The 23,627-nt window shown below is 33.9% G+C and overlaps 1 protein-coding gene and 1 long non-coding RNA gene across 2 annotated transcripts; both read right to left on the reverse strand.

The window, feature by feature from the left end:
* Positions 1-75: 75 nt before the first annotated feature.
* LOC141299070 (uncharacterized) lies at positions 76-6,047 on the reverse strand. The gene is made up of 3 exons (XR_012341697.1): positions 5,943-6,047; positions 4,517-4,638; positions 76-334 (listed from the first exon to the last, which is right to left on the reverse strand). It is a non-coding gene; the product is annotated as an uncharacterized lncRNA (long non-coding RNA).
* On the reverse strand, positions 6,047-23,109 carry LOC141298957 (adhesion G-protein coupled receptor G4-like). Its single transcript, XM_073829249.1, has 20 exons — positions 22,462-23,109; positions 14,960-15,057; positions 14,795-14,868; positions 14,682-14,712; positions 14,302-14,345; positions 13,965-14,113; positions 13,588-13,794; positions 11,966-12,039; positions 11,755-11,837; positions 11,631-11,664; positions 11,502-11,524; positions 11,253-11,401; positions 10,983-11,106; positions 9,101-9,210; positions 8,504-8,708; positions 7,764-7,932; positions 6,494-6,640; positions 6,269-6,394; positions 6,151-6,196; positions 6,047-6,102 (listed from the first exon to the last, which is right to left on the reverse strand). The coding sequence occupies exons 1-20, from the start codon at positions 23,069-23,071 to the stop codon at positions 6,047-6,049; spliced, it is 2,559 nt and encodes an 852-aa protein (XP_073685350.1). The 5' UTR covers positions 23,072-23,109.
* Between the last annotated feature and the right edge of the window lie 518 nt (positions 23,110-23,627).

Below are 23,627 nucleotides of genomic sequence, written 5' to 3' on the forward strand. Positions count from 1 at the left end.
GAGATAAATGTATGAATTAAAAACATAAATCTCTCTAAATGTGTAAATAATCTTAAATATCTCACCCCAGCCAAGCAGGCAGAATTTCAAGATGTATGAGGGCACATACACATTGAAAACTTTAACCAAAGCAAAGTACATATTCACAGCCCCCAAACCCATCCAGGTAAAGGAAGTCAGTAGGAAATAGTGTAAGGTCGCCGCCACAGCAATGCAGAGACCATAGATGCCAAAAGAAGAAATCCAGGAGTTCAGCAGGAACACCAGGTTCAGTCCCAGTAACGCAACACACAGATTTAACAGAATTTTGGATGGGTAGTCTCTTCTTAATTTCCTGCATTAAGACGCAGTGCATCAAAGTTAATGGCAAAGCATTGTAACATGAACTATGACTTGTAAATGTAAATTTTCTTAAAACATTTTGAATACATTTCGCATATAAAGTGGAGATCAAAATTAGGGAGCAACCTACAATTTCCTAAATTTCAAGGTCACTGCTTAGTCCTATTTGAAGTTATCCTAATAGGAGTAGAAGGGCATTTTTAAGCATATTTCATAAATTAATTGTATTTTTTTTTTTTTTTTTTTGGAGTGCAAAAACATACATGGTAAATGCAGAAACAGAAACAACAACAACAGAAACAATACCAACAAAAAACAAAAACAAACAAAAAACTATACTAACAACAACAAAAAAAACAACAACAATGATAATAAATGAGAAATGAGAACAAGACAATCTGAATAATAATAATAATGTATAAGTAGTAGTAGCAGTATAGGTAGTATTAGCATGTTCAAAAATAATAGAAATGGCCATAAATCGGAGTAACAACTATAACACCAAAGGTAGTGATGATACGGTTAATATTTTGTGATGACAGTAACAGTAATATCAATAATAACAGTAATCATAATAATAATAATAATAATAATAACAGCAATAATCCCAAGGATGGTGATTACAGTATGATGTTGTGATGATGGTAACAGTAATATCAATAATTATAATAATAAAATAATAATAATAATAAAAATAAATAAATAAATAATAATAATAATAATAATAGTAGTATTAATAACAATAGTAAAGTTTGAGTTGTAACAATGATATTTTGTGACGATGTTTTGTGATGAAGGCAACAGTACTATTACTATTAATAATAATAATAATAATAATGATGATAATAATAATGATATAATCACAATAGTAGTTATCTAAATATATGTATGCAGGAAAATATACTAATGAACCATACCCAACACATACCACACCTATCCGAGCTTCTGTGTCAGTGTGCATGTTTTTTTGTTTTTTTTCCCCTCCTTCCTCTTTTCCATTCAAGGCAACATTGTAGACATCATATGATGTATGTAAGTTTGAATTCAAGTGGTGCATTAAAAGAAGAGTGCGGTGCATTAAAATCAATATGTGGTGCATTAAAAACATGGGTGGTATTTGTTGGGTGCAGTTTTAATTTATTTATATTTATAAATTTTTAATTATGTATATTTAATGATGTAATCTTCAGAAAACTGTTACCGTCCATACAAAACATCATCCCATCAATTTATTACTTTTCAATGTTTCTCTGATATAGTGATACAATAAATGAAAACAACAACAATAATAATAATAATAATAATATTAATAATAATAAAAATAATAATAATGAAAACACTCATGTTACTAATACCTTATATAAATATGAATAATATTTTGTGAATACTTAAAGATAAGTGTGTCAGATTTGTAAGAGTTGACTGAGGTCTGATGTTGGATGTTGCGATTCTGATGTATATGGAGATGAAAAATATTCTAGGGAGATGTATTCTGTAAGCACATTTTTCCAGTGTGTTATGTGAATGGTGTTTCGGGATTTCCAGTTCAAGAAGATAGTTTTCTTGGCAATGGCTAGAGCTATGAGGAGTATCCTTTTGTTTGTTATTTCCTGATTAAGTGTTGATAGATCGCCCAGTAGACAGAGTGAAGGGGATAATGGGATGTGACAACCCAGGAGGTGGGATAGGGATTCAGTGACATCTTCCCAGAATTGTTTAATGGGTGGGCAGTGCCATGTGGCGTGGATATATGTGTCCGGGCTATTTTGTGAGCAGTGCACGCAAGTTTCTGATGTGAATCCCATTTTAAACAGCCTTTCCCCAGTGTAGTGTGTTCTATGAAGGGTCTTGTACTGTATGAGCTGAAGGTTGGCGTTTTTAGTCATGGAATAAATATTATTACAAATTTGAGTCCAGAAGTCGGTATCAGGAGCAATAGAAAGGTCTTTTTCCCATTTGGTTATTGGTAAACTTAAGGTTTTATTTGAATTGGTTATCATTTTGTATAATTTAGAAAGTAATTTCTTGGGGGACGATATATTAACTAAATCTGCTACTGCGGAAGGAAGGTGAAGATTGATGGTTCTGTTATTGATTTTAGATAAGACAGCTGATTTGAGTTGCAAATAAGTCAAGAATTGATTGCTCCCAATACCGTACTTCTGGACTAGGTAGGAAAATGGAACCAGTTTGTTTGACTGAAAAATGTGATTAATATGTGTATTTTTGTGTTACTTGTGAAGTCAGAAATTAATTGTATTCTAAAGCACAGCATAACAACCTTTAAAATATATTTTGTGCTAATTTCCTTAATTTAAATGACAAACACTATTTAACTGGCAGCATTCCTCTAATGTTCACTTATGGCGCTTTTCCACTACACAGTACCAGCTCGCCTCGGCTGGACTCGACTCGGCTCTGTTTGGTTTTCCACTGTGTAAAAGTTGTACCTGTACCGGCTTCCAGGTACTTTTTTTCGTACCACCTCAGGCGAGGTTCCAAGCGAGCTGAGTCGAGCTAAGGCGATACTAAAATGTGACGTGAAAACACAGCAGACTACTGATTGGTCAGAGAGAATCGTCACTATTCACTGCGTCATCATTGCACGCGCCAGCAAAAGTATCCAGAATAACCCCGCCATTTTTAAAAAGTTTGGCCAGAGATTGCGTGACATATCCAATCCATTACATATTATGGCAACTCGGAAGAATACGCCGTGGTCAAACGAGGAGGTGCAGACAGCGGGTGTGTGTCGCGTAGAAGATTACATCACGGCAGTTTCTTGCAGCGTCGCTATGACAACCAGGTACTATTGTGGAGGTACAGGTACAACTTTTACACAGTGGAAAACCAAACAGAGCCGAGTCGAGCCGAGTCGAGTCGAGCCGAGGCGAGCCGAGTCGAGCTGGTACTGTGTAGTGGAAAAGCGCCATTAGATTGCAAAATGGCGGGCCGTTGTAAGGGGACTAAAACCTTGCGACAGGAGGTTGTCCAAATGAAGGCCTGTGATTTCTTGAATATTGCAGCTTTAAAATGACTAATTCATTCAAGTCCCCCAGAAAGGCTGGTCGTCCACGTAAGACAAATGCATGAGAAGACAGGATCATGTAGAGACTCTCAAAGGGGAATAGGTTCAGCACTGCAGCTGGAATTGCTTGCCAGTTCAGTGTTATACAAGGTAAGGATCTGTCTCGGCATGTTTAAGAGGAGTCAGACTGAAAGTGAACTCTGCAGTGACCGTGTCTCTCATCAGAAGAAAGAATCAAAAGGCTAAACTCGCCTTTGCTGAGGAGCATGTTGTGTGGACAGAGGAGAACTGGTCTAGAGTTTACTTTTGAGATGAGAGCAAGTTTAATTTATTTGGGTCTGATGGAAAATATTTTGTTCTGTGTCATACTGAGGAAAGTTGGAGAAGGAAGTGTAATGGTTTGGGGGATGTTTTCTGCAGCAGGAGTTCAGGGCTCTTATACAGATACACGGCAGGGTGAATTTAAATGTTTTTCAGAACCTTCTTCATCAACATGCAGTACCTTCCCTGCAAGCATCTCTCAATCAGCCTGCAATTTTCATGCAAGACAATGCCCCTGTCACACGGCAAAACAGATAAAGCAGTTCCTTGAAGCTAAGAACACTGAAATAATGAAATGGCAAAGTCCTGATCTAAACCTGATTGAAAATCTCTGGAAAATCCTATAGCTAAGAAACCCACTACAGTTGCCAAACTATGGAAGAGAGTGGACCAAGATCACAGCAGCGCAGTGTGAGAAACTAGTAATGTCCTGCTACCACAGATGTGCTGAAGTCATTTGAAGCAAGGGTCTCTACACTTTCTGCTAATTCTTGACAGCTGTAACTCTCCAAAATTTTAGTTTTTAGTTTTAATTTTCTTTCATGTTACAGTGGTTACTGTTCTCTAATTTTGATCACTGTGTTTTCCACAAAATAATGTTGAAAATAATTTTGAATTTCTCTGGTTATTTTGTCAAACATGTTAGTAGAACAGTGGTATACTTATAGCTAATATTCCTTCAAATTTTGAGTGATGAAGGTTAACAATATTTCAGAAAGATCAAGTATTTATAGATTGTTCTTTAAGTTGGATCTCCACTGTATGATATTAAAGCAAGTATGCTGCATTGCTATATATAAGCATCAATTGTAAATTACATCTTACTCTAAAAGGGTGTATGTTAGCACTGTGATCCCAAGAAAGCATGAAGACACACCACAGCCCATGTATGTAATAAGAGTGAGGATTTGCTCATTCTTCGCATCAATGGGAGTTCTGGACACATCCTTAAATAAAAAAAAAAGTATTGGCTTAACAGATATTATTAAAGCCAGAATAATGAATGCATAAATACAGTTGAAGTCAAAAGTTTACATACACCTTACAGAATCTGCAAAATGTTACTTATTTTACCACAATATGAGGGATCATACAAAATACATTTTTACATTTTTATTTAGTACTGACCTGAATAAGATATTTCACATAAAAGATGCTTACATATGTGACCCTGGACCACAAAACCAGTCTTAAGTAGTACGGGTATATTTGTAGCAATAGCCAAAAATACATTGTATGGGTCAAAATTATCGTTTTTTCTTTTATGCCAAAAATCATTAGCATATTAAGTAAAGATCATGTTCCATGAAGATATTTTGTAAATTTTCCACCATAAATATATAAAAACTTGATTTTTGATTAGTAATATGCATTGCTAAGAACTATTTGGACAACTTTTAAGGCGATTTTCTCAATATTTAGATTTTTTTGCACCCTCAGATTACAGGTTTTCAAATAGTTGTATCTCAGACAAACATTGTCCTATTTTAACAAACAATATATCAATGGAAAGCTAAGCTGTGAGTCCCTTGTTTGCCCTGAACAGTCAAACTGCCTTATGTTCTTCATAAAAATCCTTCAGGGCCAACAAATTTATTGTTTTTTCAGCCTTTTTGTGTATTTGAACCCTTTCCAACAATGACTGCATGATTTTGAGATTTTTTCACACTGAGGACAACTGAGGGACTCATATGCAACTATTACAGAATGTTCAAACACTCACTGATGCTCCAGAAGGAAACACAATGCATTTCACCTGGGGGATGAAAACTTTTTGAATTTGAAGATCAGGGTCAATTTAACTTATTTTGTCTTCTGGGAAACATACAAGTATCTTCTGTAGCTTCTGAAGGGCGGTACTAAATCAAAAAATATGATATTTAAGCAATTTACACATCTTCATTCTGTTCAAAAGTTCACACTGGGCAGTTAAACTATTCATGACAAACAAGGAACTCATGAACAACTATTGCTTAAAAAAACATCTGTGGATCATTCAGGTAACAACACAGTATTAAGAATCAAGCTTATGTAAACTTTTGAACGGGATTTTGATAAATTAAACTATTGCTTTCTCTTGTGGACTATACATAAATGTCTTTTATGTAAAATATATTTTTTAAGTCAGTACTAAATAAAATTGTATGATCCCTGTTATTTTGGTAAAATAATTAACATTTTGCAGATTCTGCAAGATGTATGAAAACTTTTGACCTCAACTGTAAGTTTTAAACACAGGATCTTGTCGTACCAGCAGCACTCCAAAGTGGGTCATGTGGTCACACAGACAGGTTGTATAATCACTGCTGCTATTATACGTCCAGCATCCCTTTGGATTCCATCCTCCGTATCCATCTAAAACAGAACATGCACAAACCCACCCACACCCACAGCTTTATGAGATATTGCACCTAATGTAAGAAGAATAATAATAAATTTATGTAATCCAAGTGACTTGCCATTCTTGTTGAAATCCCAGTAGACACACTGGACATCCTGGTCTTTCTGTTAGGTAAAGACAATTCAGAAATTATTTCTGTTTTTAATTTTCTACACATTCCTATAAAAAGTACTTACATTCTTCCTTGTTAGATGGTGCAGGGTGACTGCAACATATTCTTTTAGGTTTTCAATGGGTCCTGTGGCATTAGTCACACTTACAGACACCACAAAAGTGTTCAGTTTTTTCCCATCTGGGTCATTCTGAGACGAAGTGGTGTGACAAAATAATATTACAATGAGATAGACAAAAAAAAACCTTTAACATAACATAACATCTGCCACAGATGAATATGAAGTCACCTTTATTTGGAAGAGAGTTGGAACGCCGTAAAACTGAAACAGAACACGAGGGCTGGTGTTGTTTATGATAGGGAATCTTTCTTGTATTTCAGAGGGCAGAGAAATGAAGGCCACTGTACCATCAAAAGGCTCCCGGTTGATATAAATCTACAGAAGAAAAGTATTACATTTGATCATTGTGTGGCTTTTATTATGATTTATTATTATTCATTGCATTACATTTTCCTAGGTTGAGAAAATCAACTATGAAATTAGGGGACAATTTTTGTCTGAAACACTCAATGATCAATACTTGATGATACTTAATTTATAATGAACACATTACAAAATAAATTGTATATTATATTATAATTATATTATATTATATGTGAACCTGGACCACAAAACCAGTCTTAAGTAGCATGGGTATATTTGTAGCAATAGCCAAAAACACATTGTATGAGTCAAAATTATTGTTTTTTTATGCCAAAAATCATTAGGATATTAAGTAAAGATATTTTGTAAATTTCCTACTGTATATATATCAAAACATAATTTTTGATTAGTAATATGCATTGCTTAGAACTTAATTTGGACAAATTTAAAGGTGATTTTCTGACTATTTTGATGTTTTTGCACCCTCGGATTACTGATTTTCTAATAATTGTATCTCGAACAAATATTGTTCTATCCTAACCATACATGAACATCAGTTTTTAGATGATGTATAAATCTCAGTTTTAAAAAATTGACCCTTATGACTGGTGTTGTGGTTCAGGGTCACATATTATATTATATTATATTGTTATACTATTATATTATATGCATACAGTGTTTCAAAGGTTTGGGCAAGAATTTATTTTCATTTATGCTTACAGAAGCTGCATTAATTTAATCACAAATACAGTAAAATATTATTAAAATTGTATTATAATATTTATAATATAAAATATTTTTTATTTATATTTAAATGAATTTTTAGCATCATTACTTTAGTCTTCAGTTTCACATGATCCTTCAGAAAGCATTCTAATTTGCTGTTCAAGACCCATTTGTAATTATAATCAATGTTTAAAGCATATGCTGCTTAATAATTGTTGTGGAAACCGTGATACATTTTCTTTAAGGTTTAAAGGTCTTTATTGTCACTTTTCAATGCAATTTAAAGCATCCTTGCCTAATAAGTATCATTAAAAAAAGAAGAAAAAAACCTATCCCCAAACATTTGAAAAGTAGTATATCACAATGAAGTTCTACAATTTTCATAAAGGTGCTGTGCAGGTGTGCTCACCTCAGGGTTTAAGCCTTTGTTAGTGGATGAGACTCCAAAGGTGAGGTTGTGAAAATTTCCTTGGTCAATATTGACCACTGATATTGCTAAGGCAGGCGCTGTTAAACTCAGTGACTCTCCAGGGAACCCAAACATCTGGTCTCCAACAGACTCTGTGATGTTCAGAATACTATGCAAATACAGGGAAAGATTTTTTTGTTTAGATAGAAAGTATAAAACCTGCCTGTAAAACCCTCAAATACAACAGCAAGCCTAATTGCGCACAATATATTTCACTGTTAATCACATACATGAAATTATATCATATATTTGATTGATTTTTATTACTTTTATTGTTTCATAAAAATCAAGCAAATATATTCAATAAACAATTAGTGTGTCACGCACACACACACACACACACACACACACACACACACACGTTGGGTTTACATGTTTTATGGGGACATTCCATAGGCGTAATGGTTTTTATACTGTACAAACCGTATTTTCTATGGCCCTACACCTACCCTACACCTAAACCTTGCCACACAGGAGATTGCGCACACTTTTACTTCCTCAAAAAACTCTTTGTACATGATTTATAAGCCTGTTTCCTCATGGGGACCTGAGAAATGTCCCCACAAGCTCAAAATCTACTGGTATTCCTATCCATTTGTCCCCACAACGTGATGAATACCAGGTACACACACACACACACACACACACACACACACACACACACACACACACACACACACCTGTTGGTGTAAGGCAGCAGGTTGCTGTCAGACTCCAGGATGTCAGATGTGATGTTGATGATGAACTCTCCCAGCAGAGGCGTAATCACGCTAACGTTAATCACATCCGCTAATTTATCCAGTACCATTGAGAGGTCGGACTCATCCAGATCTTTGTTCTCATGGACCAAATCCTCAATCATGGTCAGAATGTCTTCTGCATTGTCTAATAGGGAAATGCATAGGGAGTGTTTTTAAAGAGATCGACCTAAATTGAAAATTCTGTCATTAATTACTCACCTTCATGTCGTTCCAAGCCCGTAAGACCTTTGTTCATCTTCGGAACAAAAATGAAGATATTTTTGATGAAATCCGAGAGCTTTATGACTCTGGATTTTAACAATGTCCTTATCTTTCTGGGCCTTGAATGTGGTAGTTGCGCTGCTGTCTACACATGTTCAGAAAGCTCTCAGATTTCATTAAAAATATCTTAATTTGTGTTCTAAAGATGAACGAAGGTCTTACGAGTTTGGAACAACATGAGGGTGAGTAATTAAGCTGAGCTGTTCCTTTAACAGGAAGCTTGTGTATCTAATGTAAATTCTGAGAAGGGTTTACCCTTAGTGACTGTGATGTCTTCCATATCAGAAACACTGTGGACCACAACCTGGCAATCCCTCAGGTCTGGAGACTTCCAAACAGCATTGTTAGAGTTTGCATCCAGAAAGCTGTTTAGAGAGAAGGGTGAGATGGTCACAATCGATAAACCTATCAAACCATTATTTGGATCACTTCCCCCCATTAACTATTGCAAACTGTTCAGAGCTGCTAGACTCCAAGATACACATTATTATATAATGCAGTTGAGGTTCAGGTTTAAAACCTGCCCATCCATTTTATGGCTGTAAATAAACCTTGAACGACTGGAACTGTATGGAAACACAAGAGATTTCTTTCCCTCTGCAATGAAATCGATTGTACAAACAGTTCTGACATTAATGATACTACTACATGGAACATACAATTGATTAATTGGTTTACAGCATCCTTTTCAAATATTAAATCAGACAGCTTCCGCTTTTTAGAATTAGTGATTAGGAACAATAATCCAGTGGAGTGTCAAAAGATTTATAGGCAGATTTACAGGCTGTCCATCAATGTCTCATTAAGTAGAGCAGACAGGCAACTAAGAAGTGGAAATGTTAAATGTTGTAATGCAATTGTTAGAATTTGATTAAAGATGAAATGTGTCATTTCCATGCCACTAGTGGCACCAAATGTATTTGCAATTGGCTGTTTGAGATGTTGGCTCAGCTGTTCCTGGAAGAATGTTTCCAGGATGTTTGCAAATTGAGAAAATTAATGTTTTCTCTAAAGAGTTTCAATATCAGTGTTTGTATAAGTAAGGGAAAGAATTCTTAAAACCTTTGAATGAAATTAATGTTTCTTAATAGGCACTTAATAGGAACATTGGGAGAACTTAGAATATTAATTAGTTAGCTGGAAATGGTGAATTATTTTTGCATTTATGTGTGGTGCTGCTAGTCATACAGAAATTACATTTAATTATTTTATCATTAAGCGTCATGATTTTTTGCCTTGATTTTTGATCATGCTGCATATTTAAAGAACATTTCAAAATACATTACAAATCTTACTGTTCAAAAACATTTGATTGGTAATGTTTTTTTTTTTTTTTTTAAATAAGTCTCTTCTGCTCACCAAGCCTGCATTAATTTGATCCAAAGTACAGCAAAAACAGTAACATTTTGAAATATTTTTACTATTTAAAATAACTATTTTCTATTTTAATATATGTTAAAATGTAATTAATTCCTGTGATCTCAAAGCAGATTTTTATCATCATTTCTCCAGTCATGTGATCTTTCAGAAATTCTAATATTCTGATTTGGTGCTCAAAAAACATTTATTATTATTATTATTATTATGTTGAAAACCACTGAGTAGAATTTTAGAAAGTTCAAAAGAACAGCATTTATGTGAAATAGAAATCTTTTGTAACATTATGTCTTTTTCATAATTTTTGATCAATTAAAACACTCTTGTTAAATAAAAGTATTAATTTCTATCATTTATATAAAATGTACTCAACTGTTTTAAATATTGATAATAATAATAATAATTTCTTGAACAGTAAATTAAAATATTAGAATGATTTTTGAAGGATCATGTGATACTGAAGACTGGAGTAATGATGCTGAAAATTTACTTTTTAAATCACAGGAATAAATTACATTTTCAAATTTATTTAAATAGAAAACAGTTTAATTTTTTTTACTGTTTTTGCTGTACTTTAAATCAAATAAATGCAGGTTTGGTGAGCAGAAGAGACTTCTTTAAAAAACATTAAAGCTCTTACTGTTCAAAAACTTTTGAATGGTAATGTATATAAAAATATATTTAATTAAAAAGGTACAAAGCAATTTCCAACATCAATTCTATTTAGATAAAACAGAATATTTTCAAGAGAGGCTCTTACCATTGTCTATATGCTGTCTTTTCAGGGTTTCCTACACAGGAAAGTGAAGCGTTGCGCTGAACCCCAAATTGGGGCCATTTGAAAAGCCCTTGCCTTGTCTGATGGCTGTGCTCTGGACATGGTCCTGTTTTTAGAGAAGAAGAGAGATACATTCAGACAACTCTGTGTGTGGTTATACAATGAAATTTATTTAATAATGAAATTAAATTCCTCAGTTTCTATTTCCACAATTTTATCTCTTTCTATCATCTGGTCAGATGCAGCACATACCAATATAAGAAATTAAAATTTGCTCGGGTTGTGCATCAATGCGTACTGCTCCATTCGTGTATGGTTTATCCAGAAGCCCATGAATTAGTGTTTCTGTCTCTGTGATGTTTGAGGAAGTTGTTACCGCGGCATGAAAAACAAAGCTATGGCTGGGAACAAGCCATATAAGATAAACCCATTAAAACACAGGACATACACAACAATTATTGATCACTATTGTTTACTTCTGTCTTGTAATGAAGATCTCACCTTGTTGCTAAAATCAGGGATCCCTGCAGGACAAATATACAAGGTAATAGGAAATAGAATTAGTTTGTGTATCTAATAAAAGAGAAACCAATTCAATTCCCATTTATCTGTATAGGATTTTATATGTACCTTTTTATCCACTTTGACTGATTTTGTTTCCACACTGCAAACACAATTCAGATTTGTATTAAATAATTAAATAATTTCTATAGTGTTTTGGGATTTAGTCTGTTCTCTGGAGTAACAAGCTAACCTTCGTTTTCGTGCATGTGTTGAGGACGTCATGAGTTTGAAGTGCAACACGTGTATTCCTTTACTAGAAAGAGTTTCATTAAGCTGTAGTGATGATAAAAAACAAAACAACTGTGATATGATACTGATGCTGAGATATGATACTTATTTCCAGTTTGACATGCAGCACATTTGCATAATTTTTAGGATTTCAATTAAGGTTAATTTCTTACCCAGGTTGTAATTATGCCCTCGGGGTCATCAGAGCCATCTATAGTCACATTGACATTGACATTGAAGTAACTTTCTATATTCAAGACAGAGAGACATTGTTAGAGAGACCCACAGTAATTGCAAAAGACTGAAAATGTGATTTTGTAACGCAAACAAAAAGGCCATTCTTAACCTGTTATGTTTCCATCAGGTGAACTAGTAGAAAAGCATGTGGTTGTATTTAATGTAAGACTTGTTGTGGAGAACAAAACAGTTGTTTCTTTAAGTGTCGTTGAACTTCCTGCCAAGGTTGTTTCCATGAATGGTGTGGAGGTAGTGACTGTTGAAAAAATGAAAAGATAAACATTCAGAGATTCCTGGCTTAATCTAAAATTGCAAATACAGGTGAGGTCAAAAGTTTATATACACCATGCAGAATCTGCAAAATGTTAATTATTTTAACAAAATCACAGGGATCATACAAAATGTGTTATTTTTTAATTAGTACTGACATGAATAAGATGTTTTCACAAAGGAGACATTTACATATAGTCCACAAGAGAACATTTTTATAAATGACACAGTTCAAAAGTTTACATACACTTAATTCTTAATACTGTGTTGTTACCTGAATGATCCACAGCTGTTCATGAGTTCCTTGTTTGACCTGAACAGTTAAAATGCCTACCGTTCTTTAGAAAAATCCTTCAGGTCCCACAAATTCTTTGGTTTTTCAGTTTTTTTTTGTGTGTGTGTGTATTTGAACCCTTTCCAACAATGACTGTATGATTTTAAGATCCATATTTTCACTCTGAGGACAACTGAGGGACTCATATGCTACTAATACATAAGGTTCAAACGCTCACTGATGCTTCAGAAGGAAAAATGATGCATTAAGAGCCATGGGGTGTAAACTTTTGAACAGAATGAATTTGTATACATTTTTCTTATTTTTCCTGAATATCATTTTTTTTTTCATTTAGTACTGCCCTTCAGAAGCTACAGAAGATACTTATATGTTACCTAGAATACAAAATTAGTTAAATTTACCCTGATCTGCAAATTCAAAAAGTTTTCACCCCCGGCTCTTAATGCATTGTGTTTCCTTCTGGAGCATCAGTGAGTGTTTGAACCTCTTGTAATATTTGCATATGAGTCCCTCAGTTGGATCTCAAAATCATACAGTCATTGTTGGAAAGGGTTCAAATACACAAAAATGCAGAAAAACCAAAGAATTTGTTTGACCTAAATTTTTCTGAAGAACAGCAGGCAGTTTAACTGTTCAGGGCAAACACGGGACTCATGAACAACTATCACTAAACAAACAAACAAAAACACAGCTGTGGATCATTCAGGTAACAATACAGTATTAAGAATCAAGTATGTAAACTTTGGAACAAGGTCGTTTTTATAAAATAAACTATTATTTTCTTTTGTTGACTATATGTAAACGACGTTTATGTGAAATATCTTATTCAGGTCAGTACTAAATAAAAAATAACATGCATTTTGTATGATCCCTCTTATTTTGGTAAAATAATTAACATTTTGCACATTCTGCAAGGTGTATGTAAACTTTTGACCTCAACTGTATGCATGTTACAGTCTAAAAGAAACTAATACATATAGTTGCTATACAGACTTCTTGTTGTTTCAGTTGATGATGAAATAAATTCTGTTGTTGATGCCACTTGTATGGGTGTTGTTGCTGTTGTTTTGGCATTTGTAATTATTTCAGTAGTCATAGATGTCAGCTGAGGAACTGTGGTTGTTGGTGTTTCAGTTGTATGAGGCAAAGACTCAGTCGATGTTATAGGTGGGCTTGTGACTGGGTCTGGCAAGAGGTCATCTAAAAAGTAAAAAAAACATAATTAAAAACATTCATGAATGTATTTGTATTTGTTAACTACACCAGACATATGCTTGACTTTGCTAAAGGACGAATTTGTGGTTTGTATGGAAATTATGCTTTCTACTTTGAATTTTTTAAGCATCTCAGCTATCCTCGATCTGATTTACCAAGAGGATATATGAAGATGAAGTTAGCATCTGTAATTATTTCGTAGTGATCAATTTTGCAACGCTTGGCGAGGATCTCAATGAGTTCATTCTGCATTTGTCCGATATCAGCACTAGGAACCACATTCAGGTGAGCCACACAGTCAAACCTACGAAGATACAGAAGGATGACATTATCAAACATTTCTCAAACTTTTCCTTTTAACTTTTAAATGAATCTATAATAAGGCATGTTTTTTTTTTCTGAATATGCCAAAACTAATGAATGAAAAGTGCAAATTGTAAAAAAACAAAAAAAAAACAAACAAACAAAAAAAAAAATGCCTGAGATCCTCACCGGCTGAGTCCAGGACTGGTGGCCCACAGCTGCATGATTCCTCTCTGAAAGAAAAAAAAAAAAAAAAAAAAAAACATTTACCTTGTTAGTTTAATGAGCATGTTTGATGATTTGAATTTTGTACAGAAAGAGTTGCTGGAAGCAATAATTTGACATGTCTTGAATAGTTAAACATGTCTAAAAGATGGATTTGTTTCATGCAAACATGCAACTTTTCACTTTATAAGATGTGCTGTGATGTAATACTAAATTTGTCAGTCTGATCTGATGAAGAAACAATCTCATCTACATCTTGGATGGCCTGAAGTTGAGTACATATTCTGCAGATTTTGTTTGTTTGTTTTTTTGGATGAAATATTCATTTAATGCTACTGACGCACCTTTGCATTTCCACTGGAGTGTGTAAGAATGCTGTTGAAAGACAACATGAGTACATTTAGATTCTATCCTCGAAAAAAGTTATTATATTTGTAAAGATATTACAACTTCTTACCTTCCTAAAGGATACACTCTGACTTTATTCAAATATGTCGACCACAATTTTAACTCTTCTAATGCTTTTGTCAACTTGGAGAGGGGGAAGATATGCAAATATCATTGACATTTTGTCTTGGTACAAACAGTAGTAAAATTTAAATATGTGTTTTCTATAGCTTACCCATTGATGTGCAACTTCTCGAGCATCGTAAATGTCTGTTTTGTTTCCGTCTTCACGAAGGATGATAAGTACTAATTTAACTTCATAATAAGGCCAGTCTGGAACAAGAGGAAATTGTGTCAGATATAAAAGAGACCAATAAAGAGAACATGGCATACATATTCTGTCCCATACCGAAATGTAATATATGTGCTTATATGAAATACCCATGTATTAAATACATGTCTTGTATATGCCATATCCATATATGATTCCTATTAGAAAATGGAACAATTTCATATATTGACATATAAGTCTACCCCATACAAAAATATATGTTTATGTATGTATAATACATGTATTGCCATATATGGAATATATATAATTATTAATATATGTGAGATATATGCATTTTTTTATTATGTTATATACAAATTAGACATATATGAAACCATATATTTCATGCATATTTAATATTTTAATATGTGATCTTTGATCTTTAAATACAGGACACATGTGAGACACTACACTCTACAAAGTTGCAGTGCATTGCACATTTCACACCTTGAGCCTTAAATGTTAAATGGTACACAAAGAAACATCTTTATTTAAACAGAATTTATTTAAATAGGGGAAAAAAATGTTACTGACATGCACAATCAAATAGAAAAAAAGAAACAATTACATATATAACTGATCAAAACACTGAACAGGCATAAGAAACAAAACATCAATTGTAGTGGTCCAGCTAAAGGTCTACAGGTTTGTATTCCCACAGCTTTGTTAGTTTTTGGTTTATTGCCATCCCCAGAAGGCCCCAGGTGAAGAAATGTCTGGATTCCAGCATCTGTATAAAAAAAAAAGATAAAAGTTAGATTTTGATAAGATAATTACAATACATTTTCTGAACCATATACTTAAGACTTGCAATCCAACATTGTACCAAAGTGATAAACTACTATAAGATGACAAATATACTGAATATTAAACAGTTGGTAAAGTTAAAGATTCTTTTAAAACTGCAGAATACTAATTATGTATATATGTTTGTAAGTTGTAGTTGTAAAATATTCCCAGATACCACAAGGACATGGCAGAACAACAGAGCACAGCCTGCATGGCCATTCAAATAATATGTCTCTATATACATGAAGAACTAAAATATAGTAACCCAAATGCTCAATGACAGAGTTCACAGCTAAGGTTACAATTTAATTTGCTATTTAGCATCAATTAAATAAAGTGTTGACATTCATAATACCTAATATGTGCATTGTTTTGGCCTGGAGAAAACAGGGTGGAACTATTACATGGATTTTTGAATGACAATTTTGATTAAATCCCCTAAAATAAGGTCCGCCGTTCACACAAACTCATAATCCTTTCACATTTTATTCTATGACATAAAAAAACACCAGTTAAACCCCACTTTTGATTCGTATTTTAATTTTTAAACTCTTATGTTTCTTAAAGGAGAACTCCGGTGTGATATTGACCTAAAGTGTATTGAATCATGATACCGAGTGTGAACGTACCTTGCATATTTCATCTCGGTTTGTGTCCAGCTGTCCGAAATCTGGGGTCAGTTAGCCGATGCTCACAACAGGCTGTCTATGAGAGTGAACAGGGCATCGGAAAAGCCATGTAAATAAATCACTGTTTTACGCCATTTACGAGGCACAAAGTAGCTCCACACATCATCGGTAGACTTCCTAGGGCCCTGACATTTAAAACGAGACATTGAGAACTCAGAAAAAGCACCGGTAGTTTATTTACAAGAAGATTTGTACAGACATCTTCCACCAGGAACAGAGCGGTGGCCGCCATCTTAAATGTAGTCACGATAAGTCGAGTGTCGAGCACGAAGGAAACTACAACCTGATATGTTGATAACCTGATAAATTCATTGGTGCTCGACACTCGATTTATCGTGACTAAGTTCAGGATGGCGGCGACCGGATTTTCTTTCCCAGGTACTGTCTGTATAAATCTTCTTGTAAATAAACTACCGGTGCTTTTTCTGAGTTCTCAATGTCTCGTTTTAAATGTCAGGGCCCTAGGAAGTCTACCGATGATGTGTGGAGCTACTTTGTGCCTCGTAAATGGCGTAAAACAGTGATTTATTTACATGGCTTTTCCGATGCCCTGTTCACTCTCATAGACAGCCTGTTGTGAGCATCGGCTAACTGACCCCAGATTTCGGACAGCTGGACACAAACCGAGATGAAATATGCAAGGTACGTTCACACTCGGTATCATGATTCAATACACTTTAGGTCAATATCACACCGGAGTTCTCCTTTAAAGATGGTTGCTAACATGCTGCTGAATGGGACTACAGGGCCTGTCGGAGGCATTAAACGTCATCACGCCAAACAGTTTATCAATTTACTGTGTTTTGCATTGTAGTGTAATTTATAGTGCAATTTCACTGCCTTTGTCACAGTGAAAGTGAAACTTTAATAATCTATAGTGCTTAAAGCCACGTTTAAGATAAATGTTTACGGCCATATGAAGCTGTTAGAAAGCAGATAGATTGAGGATTTTCTTGAAGCAAGGATAAAATAATATTTTGTGTACCCACCCTAACAACATGATAGCTGAAATGTGGTACTTCATTCACTAAAATAAGTTTAATCTTACCATATCCAAAACCTCTACAGTTATTTATAGATTAAATGCACTAGAATTTTATTAAATAGTACACGGAGACACATATTTTGTTGATTTGATTTGTCTACATATTTAACCTTTTCTGTGTACGCTCCATGATTCACATCACTGCCATCCACATCTGCAGGTTCGGCCTCCATTTCTGTTTTATGAGAATTTCGGGACTCATTACCTATTCATGGGACACAAACGAGAATAGCACAATTATCAGCAAAGATATGAACAAAATTTACTACGATAGATTAACCATATTTTTAAAACCCCATAATCACATCCTTTAGTGTACTGTTACCTTTATGCAATGTACACAAAATAACGTTACATGTTCTTATGCACCCACTCTAGGCATGTCACTGACATGTCAATGCACTTGGTGCAATATAACCAAGTACTGTAATTTACTATATGAATTCAAGGTGCTTTTATTTAAATAATTCCATTTTTTGAAGTTTTATAGTTCTAGTCTAGACTACATCTCAGAGATAAACATTATAATTTTCATCCGTTATTTTTGTCAGACAGCTTTAAATAATTTCCAAATGTGGCATTGCTTATCCAGTGAAAACAATGAGCTCACAGTATCTCCATACAGATTGTTCATTAACCTACCCAGTAACGTTAGCTAAAATTAACTTTAATGCAAGCAAATTGCAAAACACATCAATGCAGCTGTAAACATAACATCATATATAAAACAATGCAAGGGAATATTTTAAAAAACTTATCTGCTCTATATAGAGACAGAGGCTCTTGCAGACCAAAACAATCATATAACACTTAATTTCTATGAAATATTAGCGTAGGTATAAAGCGTTGAGTAAATTAGCATAAATTACCTGCACCGCTGCCACATTCAAAGGCGTTTCATCGTTTCCTCTCAGTGATGTCGGTCTGTCTTCGTGCCCGTCTATAAAATCATTGTCGTTTATTATGTGAATGTATTGGCCCATTTGTTATCCTTCCACTTACTAAGAAAAACATCTTACCGCAGATGACTTGTATCATTGCCCAGCCATTGCTCAGACTCTGCCGTTAGCGCGGGTGAGTTTGAATTTTGGCGCATGCGCAGTAGCGGTATTGTGACACGCACTCAATCGCTCATGTATTTTAATGAAATGCGTTTTAGTTCATCGACAGCACATATGGACAAACAGTTACATTAAGTGTTTTCCCCCTCAATAACTCCATAATACATTCGTTTTACTACAAGTAACTAGTACATTGGCATTTTTTGAACAGGTTATATATTCATCTGTATTTTTTCCCCAGAAAACTGAATTGAAACAATAAAGTTAAGCAAAAAAATATTTTGTTATGTGATTTACAATAAGCAGTATCTTTTAGGCATAAATGGTTAATAAACTTGCATAAATTCAATATATACATTGGTAATTTTGATATATATTGTTAACATATATGGTCTTATCATATAATACAATATACAATTTTAATATATATTGTAAACATATATGGTCATAACATGCAATACCATATAAAAGTTGACCATATATATACTTTCAATATATGTTTATATACAAATTGTACTATGGGAAATTCATAATAAACATATATCTACATATATCCAGAAGATGTATATATGCGATAATAATATATTGCCCTATATTTAACATATATGAGAGTAGCACTTCTGATATAGGGACATATATGTCATATATTACATTTCGGTATGGGGTATTGGACATCATTTTGCAAACATAATTGACCGAATTTAGCAAAAAATAATTACAATACACACTAAACATGACAGAATGTGTCTACAGCATTTTTATGAATAATCCACACAAATAAACAAACAGACAATCGACTTTATATGTAAGCAAATTGAAACTGTACGTCTCGTTAAAAGAATATTGTTTGGTTGTGCTTTGGTTCTCTGCGCGGATGAATGTGGATCGAGGCACCGGTGCACACAGATAAAAGACATCTTATCAGAGCGGATAGACAAATAATTTACGGATTTTTTGTGTTTACAACCGGTGATTCACCGGAGGTTACCGTTCTGTATGATACATTGTCGATTTTTCTTATTTGTTGTTGTGACAACAAACGCTCAGTTTCACGCTACTCTCTCACCATATGCGTAACCGGAGCTACTTCTCTGTGTATGGATGACGCAACACGTACAGGCGAATAAACTGTAATTTTCCACGAAATCCATCCCGACGCACTAAAATATAAATCATTATTAAAGGTAATTTTAAATCATTTAAAATATTTACTTAAAAAAATATATATAGTATCTTAGCCTAAGAAAACAGATATGAGTTCTCATAGTTCTCATGAGTTTTCACTTAATGTAAACAATGCCACTGAACCAAACGAAACTCGCATATTTTGCTGATTATTGCTGCTGAAAATGGTAAATTACTGTCATGTTTTGGCCTGAATTAATTGGTCAGACCGGGAAAAAAACATTTAAAGTATACACTGCCAAAAGGAGAAGAGTGCAAAAACTGAGGAACAAAATGTGTTTGTGGTTGGCCAAACTGAACCAGAATTTCCAGGGCAGAAATCTTGACAACATTCGTGTTCGTTCTTATAATTTCCGGTCAGGTAGGTGAAATATTAGTCTTAATATCTTAATTAAAACTGCTTGCATGTATCTTTACCACCTATTAACTTGTTAACATGAATTAAAATATCAAAATATTGCACCCTTTCCTGCTTACTAAGTCCTTCTCTATATGATTTAAAAGCTTCCACACATTTTTTTTTTCTGTGGTTTAGACAGTGTAAATTAGCAGAACAACATATTGAGTAATATTAACCATACAATCCATGCTGTTGTTTACATCTCAGTATCGTCAATATGGCCGTGCATCCTGGTAACTGACTAAATCCTGATGTAATAATATTATAACAAGACGTTATAAATTTACAGTAGTATTAATACTAAAGTTCAGCAATGTCTTTTGCAATACAACAGATAACTGTACAAACGTGTGTCTGTCTGCAGCTTGATACAAGAAACAAGAAAGTAGTGCCATTTGGAGAGGGGAAATTGGCAAAGACCAATCACAATCAATCATTTCAGAGCGCTGAGTTCTTTAATTTATAACAAATATTAGTTAATATTTGCTATAAATTAAAGTATATGGGTATATTTGTAGCAATAGCCGACAATATATTGTATGGGTCAAAATTAAAGATTTTTTTATTTATTTTTTATCTATGCCAAAAATCATGAGGTTATTAAGTAAAGATCATGTACCATAAAGACATTTTGTAAATTTCCTACCATAAATATATCTGCACTTAATTTTTGCAGGGTTTCCGCGGGGTCTTAAAAAGTCTAAAATTTAAAAATCAGAATTTTAGGCCTTAAAAAGTCTTAAAATCGCTGTTCTAGGTCTTAAATAATTTTACACAGGTCTTATTTTTCCGATGTCCATGTAACGCTACCTCTAATGCTCATTTAAATTCTCTTTTTGTTGTTTCCGTGGTGTTGTAGTTCTTTATTTCACTATTCCAAATATAATTTGCTGTATTTAAACTACAAATGAGACCAGCATGCAATAGCCAATCAGCTTTCTGTTATTGGCGCGAGTCTCTCTCGGATTGTACCGCAGAAGTAAAATGGATTTAACTTTTTAGCTTTGGGGAAGTGCAAGTTTAGCGATACTTAGCTTGAAAAAACTGAATATAGGGCTTGGCTAAGGCCAGTTGCTAACAACTAGATTTTTTTCTCCCTCTGTGGAAGTTACTGCGTCTTCAGAACATTAATTTTAGCTCAATAAAAAAGTAGTTAGTCAAGTAGTTACTTACATATTAGACAATATGCAACATTAGCAGAAGCATTCTCCTAGCAACGTTTTGCTATGATTCAGCGTTTTGATCGAATCAGTTGAAATAACTTGCTCATGAAGTGACTTACTGCCACCTGCTGGTAATTTAGTGTGTTTAAAAGTATGCCTCCACACCCAACATTTCTAATGTATATATTTATAAATCAATAAATGTATTTAAAACATTAATCTCACTTTTAATTTTGCAGTGTAAATTATGTAATCTGACTGCTAACAGCCATTTAGAATTTATTGATAAATTCATAAAATAAATTTCAAAGGTAATGCATACATTTCAAAAGTTAAAAAAAGGCCTTTATTAAGGTAAATCAAATATGCAGATTTAAGATGTAAAAGCTAATAGAGCACTGATGAAAATATTGCTTCAGAATTTTTTTTTTTACGTCAGATATTTCTAGTGGTACTTTTATGGGGATATTTTGTGTGGAATAGTATCTGCTGATATGGAAAGTTCACAGTATATCGTAGTAATAAATTTAATTTATGACAGCCATGAAATTGTGTTTACTTTTTACATTAAACACATTAAATATTACATCTATGCATGTAATACAATATCTATTTCCATTACAGGTTTCGGTCTTAAATTTCATATAAGGTGGTATTAAAAAGGTCTTAAAAAGTCTTAAATTTCACTTGTTCATATCTGCAGAAACCCTGTTTTTGATTAGTAATATGCATTGCTAAGAACTTAATTTGGACAACTTTAAAGGCTATTTTCTCAATATTTTGATTTTTTTGCACCCTCAGATTACCATTTATTAATAACTACAAACCAATGTTTGATTCCAAACTAACTACTCAGTGACTTTATTTAGGCTAAATTGACAAAACCCTGTTAACTTTTGATGTTTATTTACTGTTCATTGCCAGAAAATAAAGAAAGGTCACACAAATCTAGGTTTTAAACTGTATCTTTGAATTGAATATTAAAAAGAAAGAGATTTTAAGGACTTTTTGTTGTGGAAAGTGCCATACAGTGGCACTGTTAACAATTTTTCTGTGTATTTATGTGTCCCTTACCGCATTTTTGCGTAACATCTTGTACAGGCATACAGTCTGGTGATTTGTTCCAGATTCGTTCCTCCCAATGCAGAATATCCCCATCAGTGCAGGCCATCCCATTTATGTCTTCAGCGCTTCGAACTCGTCCCCATACCCTGAACAGACTTAAGCTGCCTTTCAATTCAGTGCCGGTTTCAATGCTTATCCTGTTCTTCACAAAATCGTGGGCCACAGCTAAAGTCAGAGTGCCACCGGCCGCCACACTACAGCAGTAAGGAGACAACGCCAGTCCTTTAGTTTGTGCTTTTAATTCTACTTTGGTTCCATTGACATACACTTTTGGCTCGGTCATAGACTTGGACCAGGTCATGCAAACTGAATGCCAGTTTTCCAATGATATCAGATTGTTCCAGTTGGCCCAGGTTCTTCCAAACATTATGATTTTAAGATCTGGTCCATGTCCCTTCAGCCCAACCTCTATGCTTGTCTTATTAGGGTGCCGGTACGTGAATGCAGTCCAGTGTGAATTGCTGAGCTTCCTCCTTATGTTCACACACACACTGAGCTCATCCATGGCAGGGATTCTGAATTCATTTTTCAGCATCCAGTAACTACAGTCCTTCTTCATGAAATCCACTTTCTTCCCCCACAAACTGGTAGCATTTACTGAACCTCAGGTGTAGAAAATAGATTTGTAACAAACACTTTAAATGGTTATATGTGACCCTGGACCACAAAACCATAAGTAGCATGGATATATTTGTAGCAATAGCCAACAATATATTGTATGGGATTTTTTGTTCTATGCCAAAAATCATTAGGATATTGAGTAAAGATCAAGTTGTATCTCAGCCAAATACTGTATTTTTCCTAACAAACCATACATCAATGAAAAGCTTTTTATTTAGCTTTGAGATTATGTATAAAAAATTGACCTTTATGACAGTTTTTGTGGTCAGGGGTCATGTATATACACAAATTAGCAAATACACAAAGCTCCCAATTAAAATGTTATAATTTTTGAATGTTAAATTATTGAACAATACCTTCTTCCTTTAGTGGTATTATACATAGAATGAGAAAGATGAAAAAGGCCTGAACGTGTTTATTGTGTTTTTCCATTCTCCACCTGACAAAAGACAAGAAATGAATAGTACTACTACTATTACTACTACTACTAATAA

The sequence above is a fragment of the Garra rufa genome, chromosome 23 (genome assembly GCF_049309525.1).
Source record: "Garra rufa chromosome 23, GarRuf1.0, whole genome shotgun sequence".
Classification (NCBI taxonomy): domain Eukaryota; kingdom Metazoa; phylum Chordata; class Actinopteri; order Cypriniformes; family Cyprinidae; genus Garra; species Garra rufa.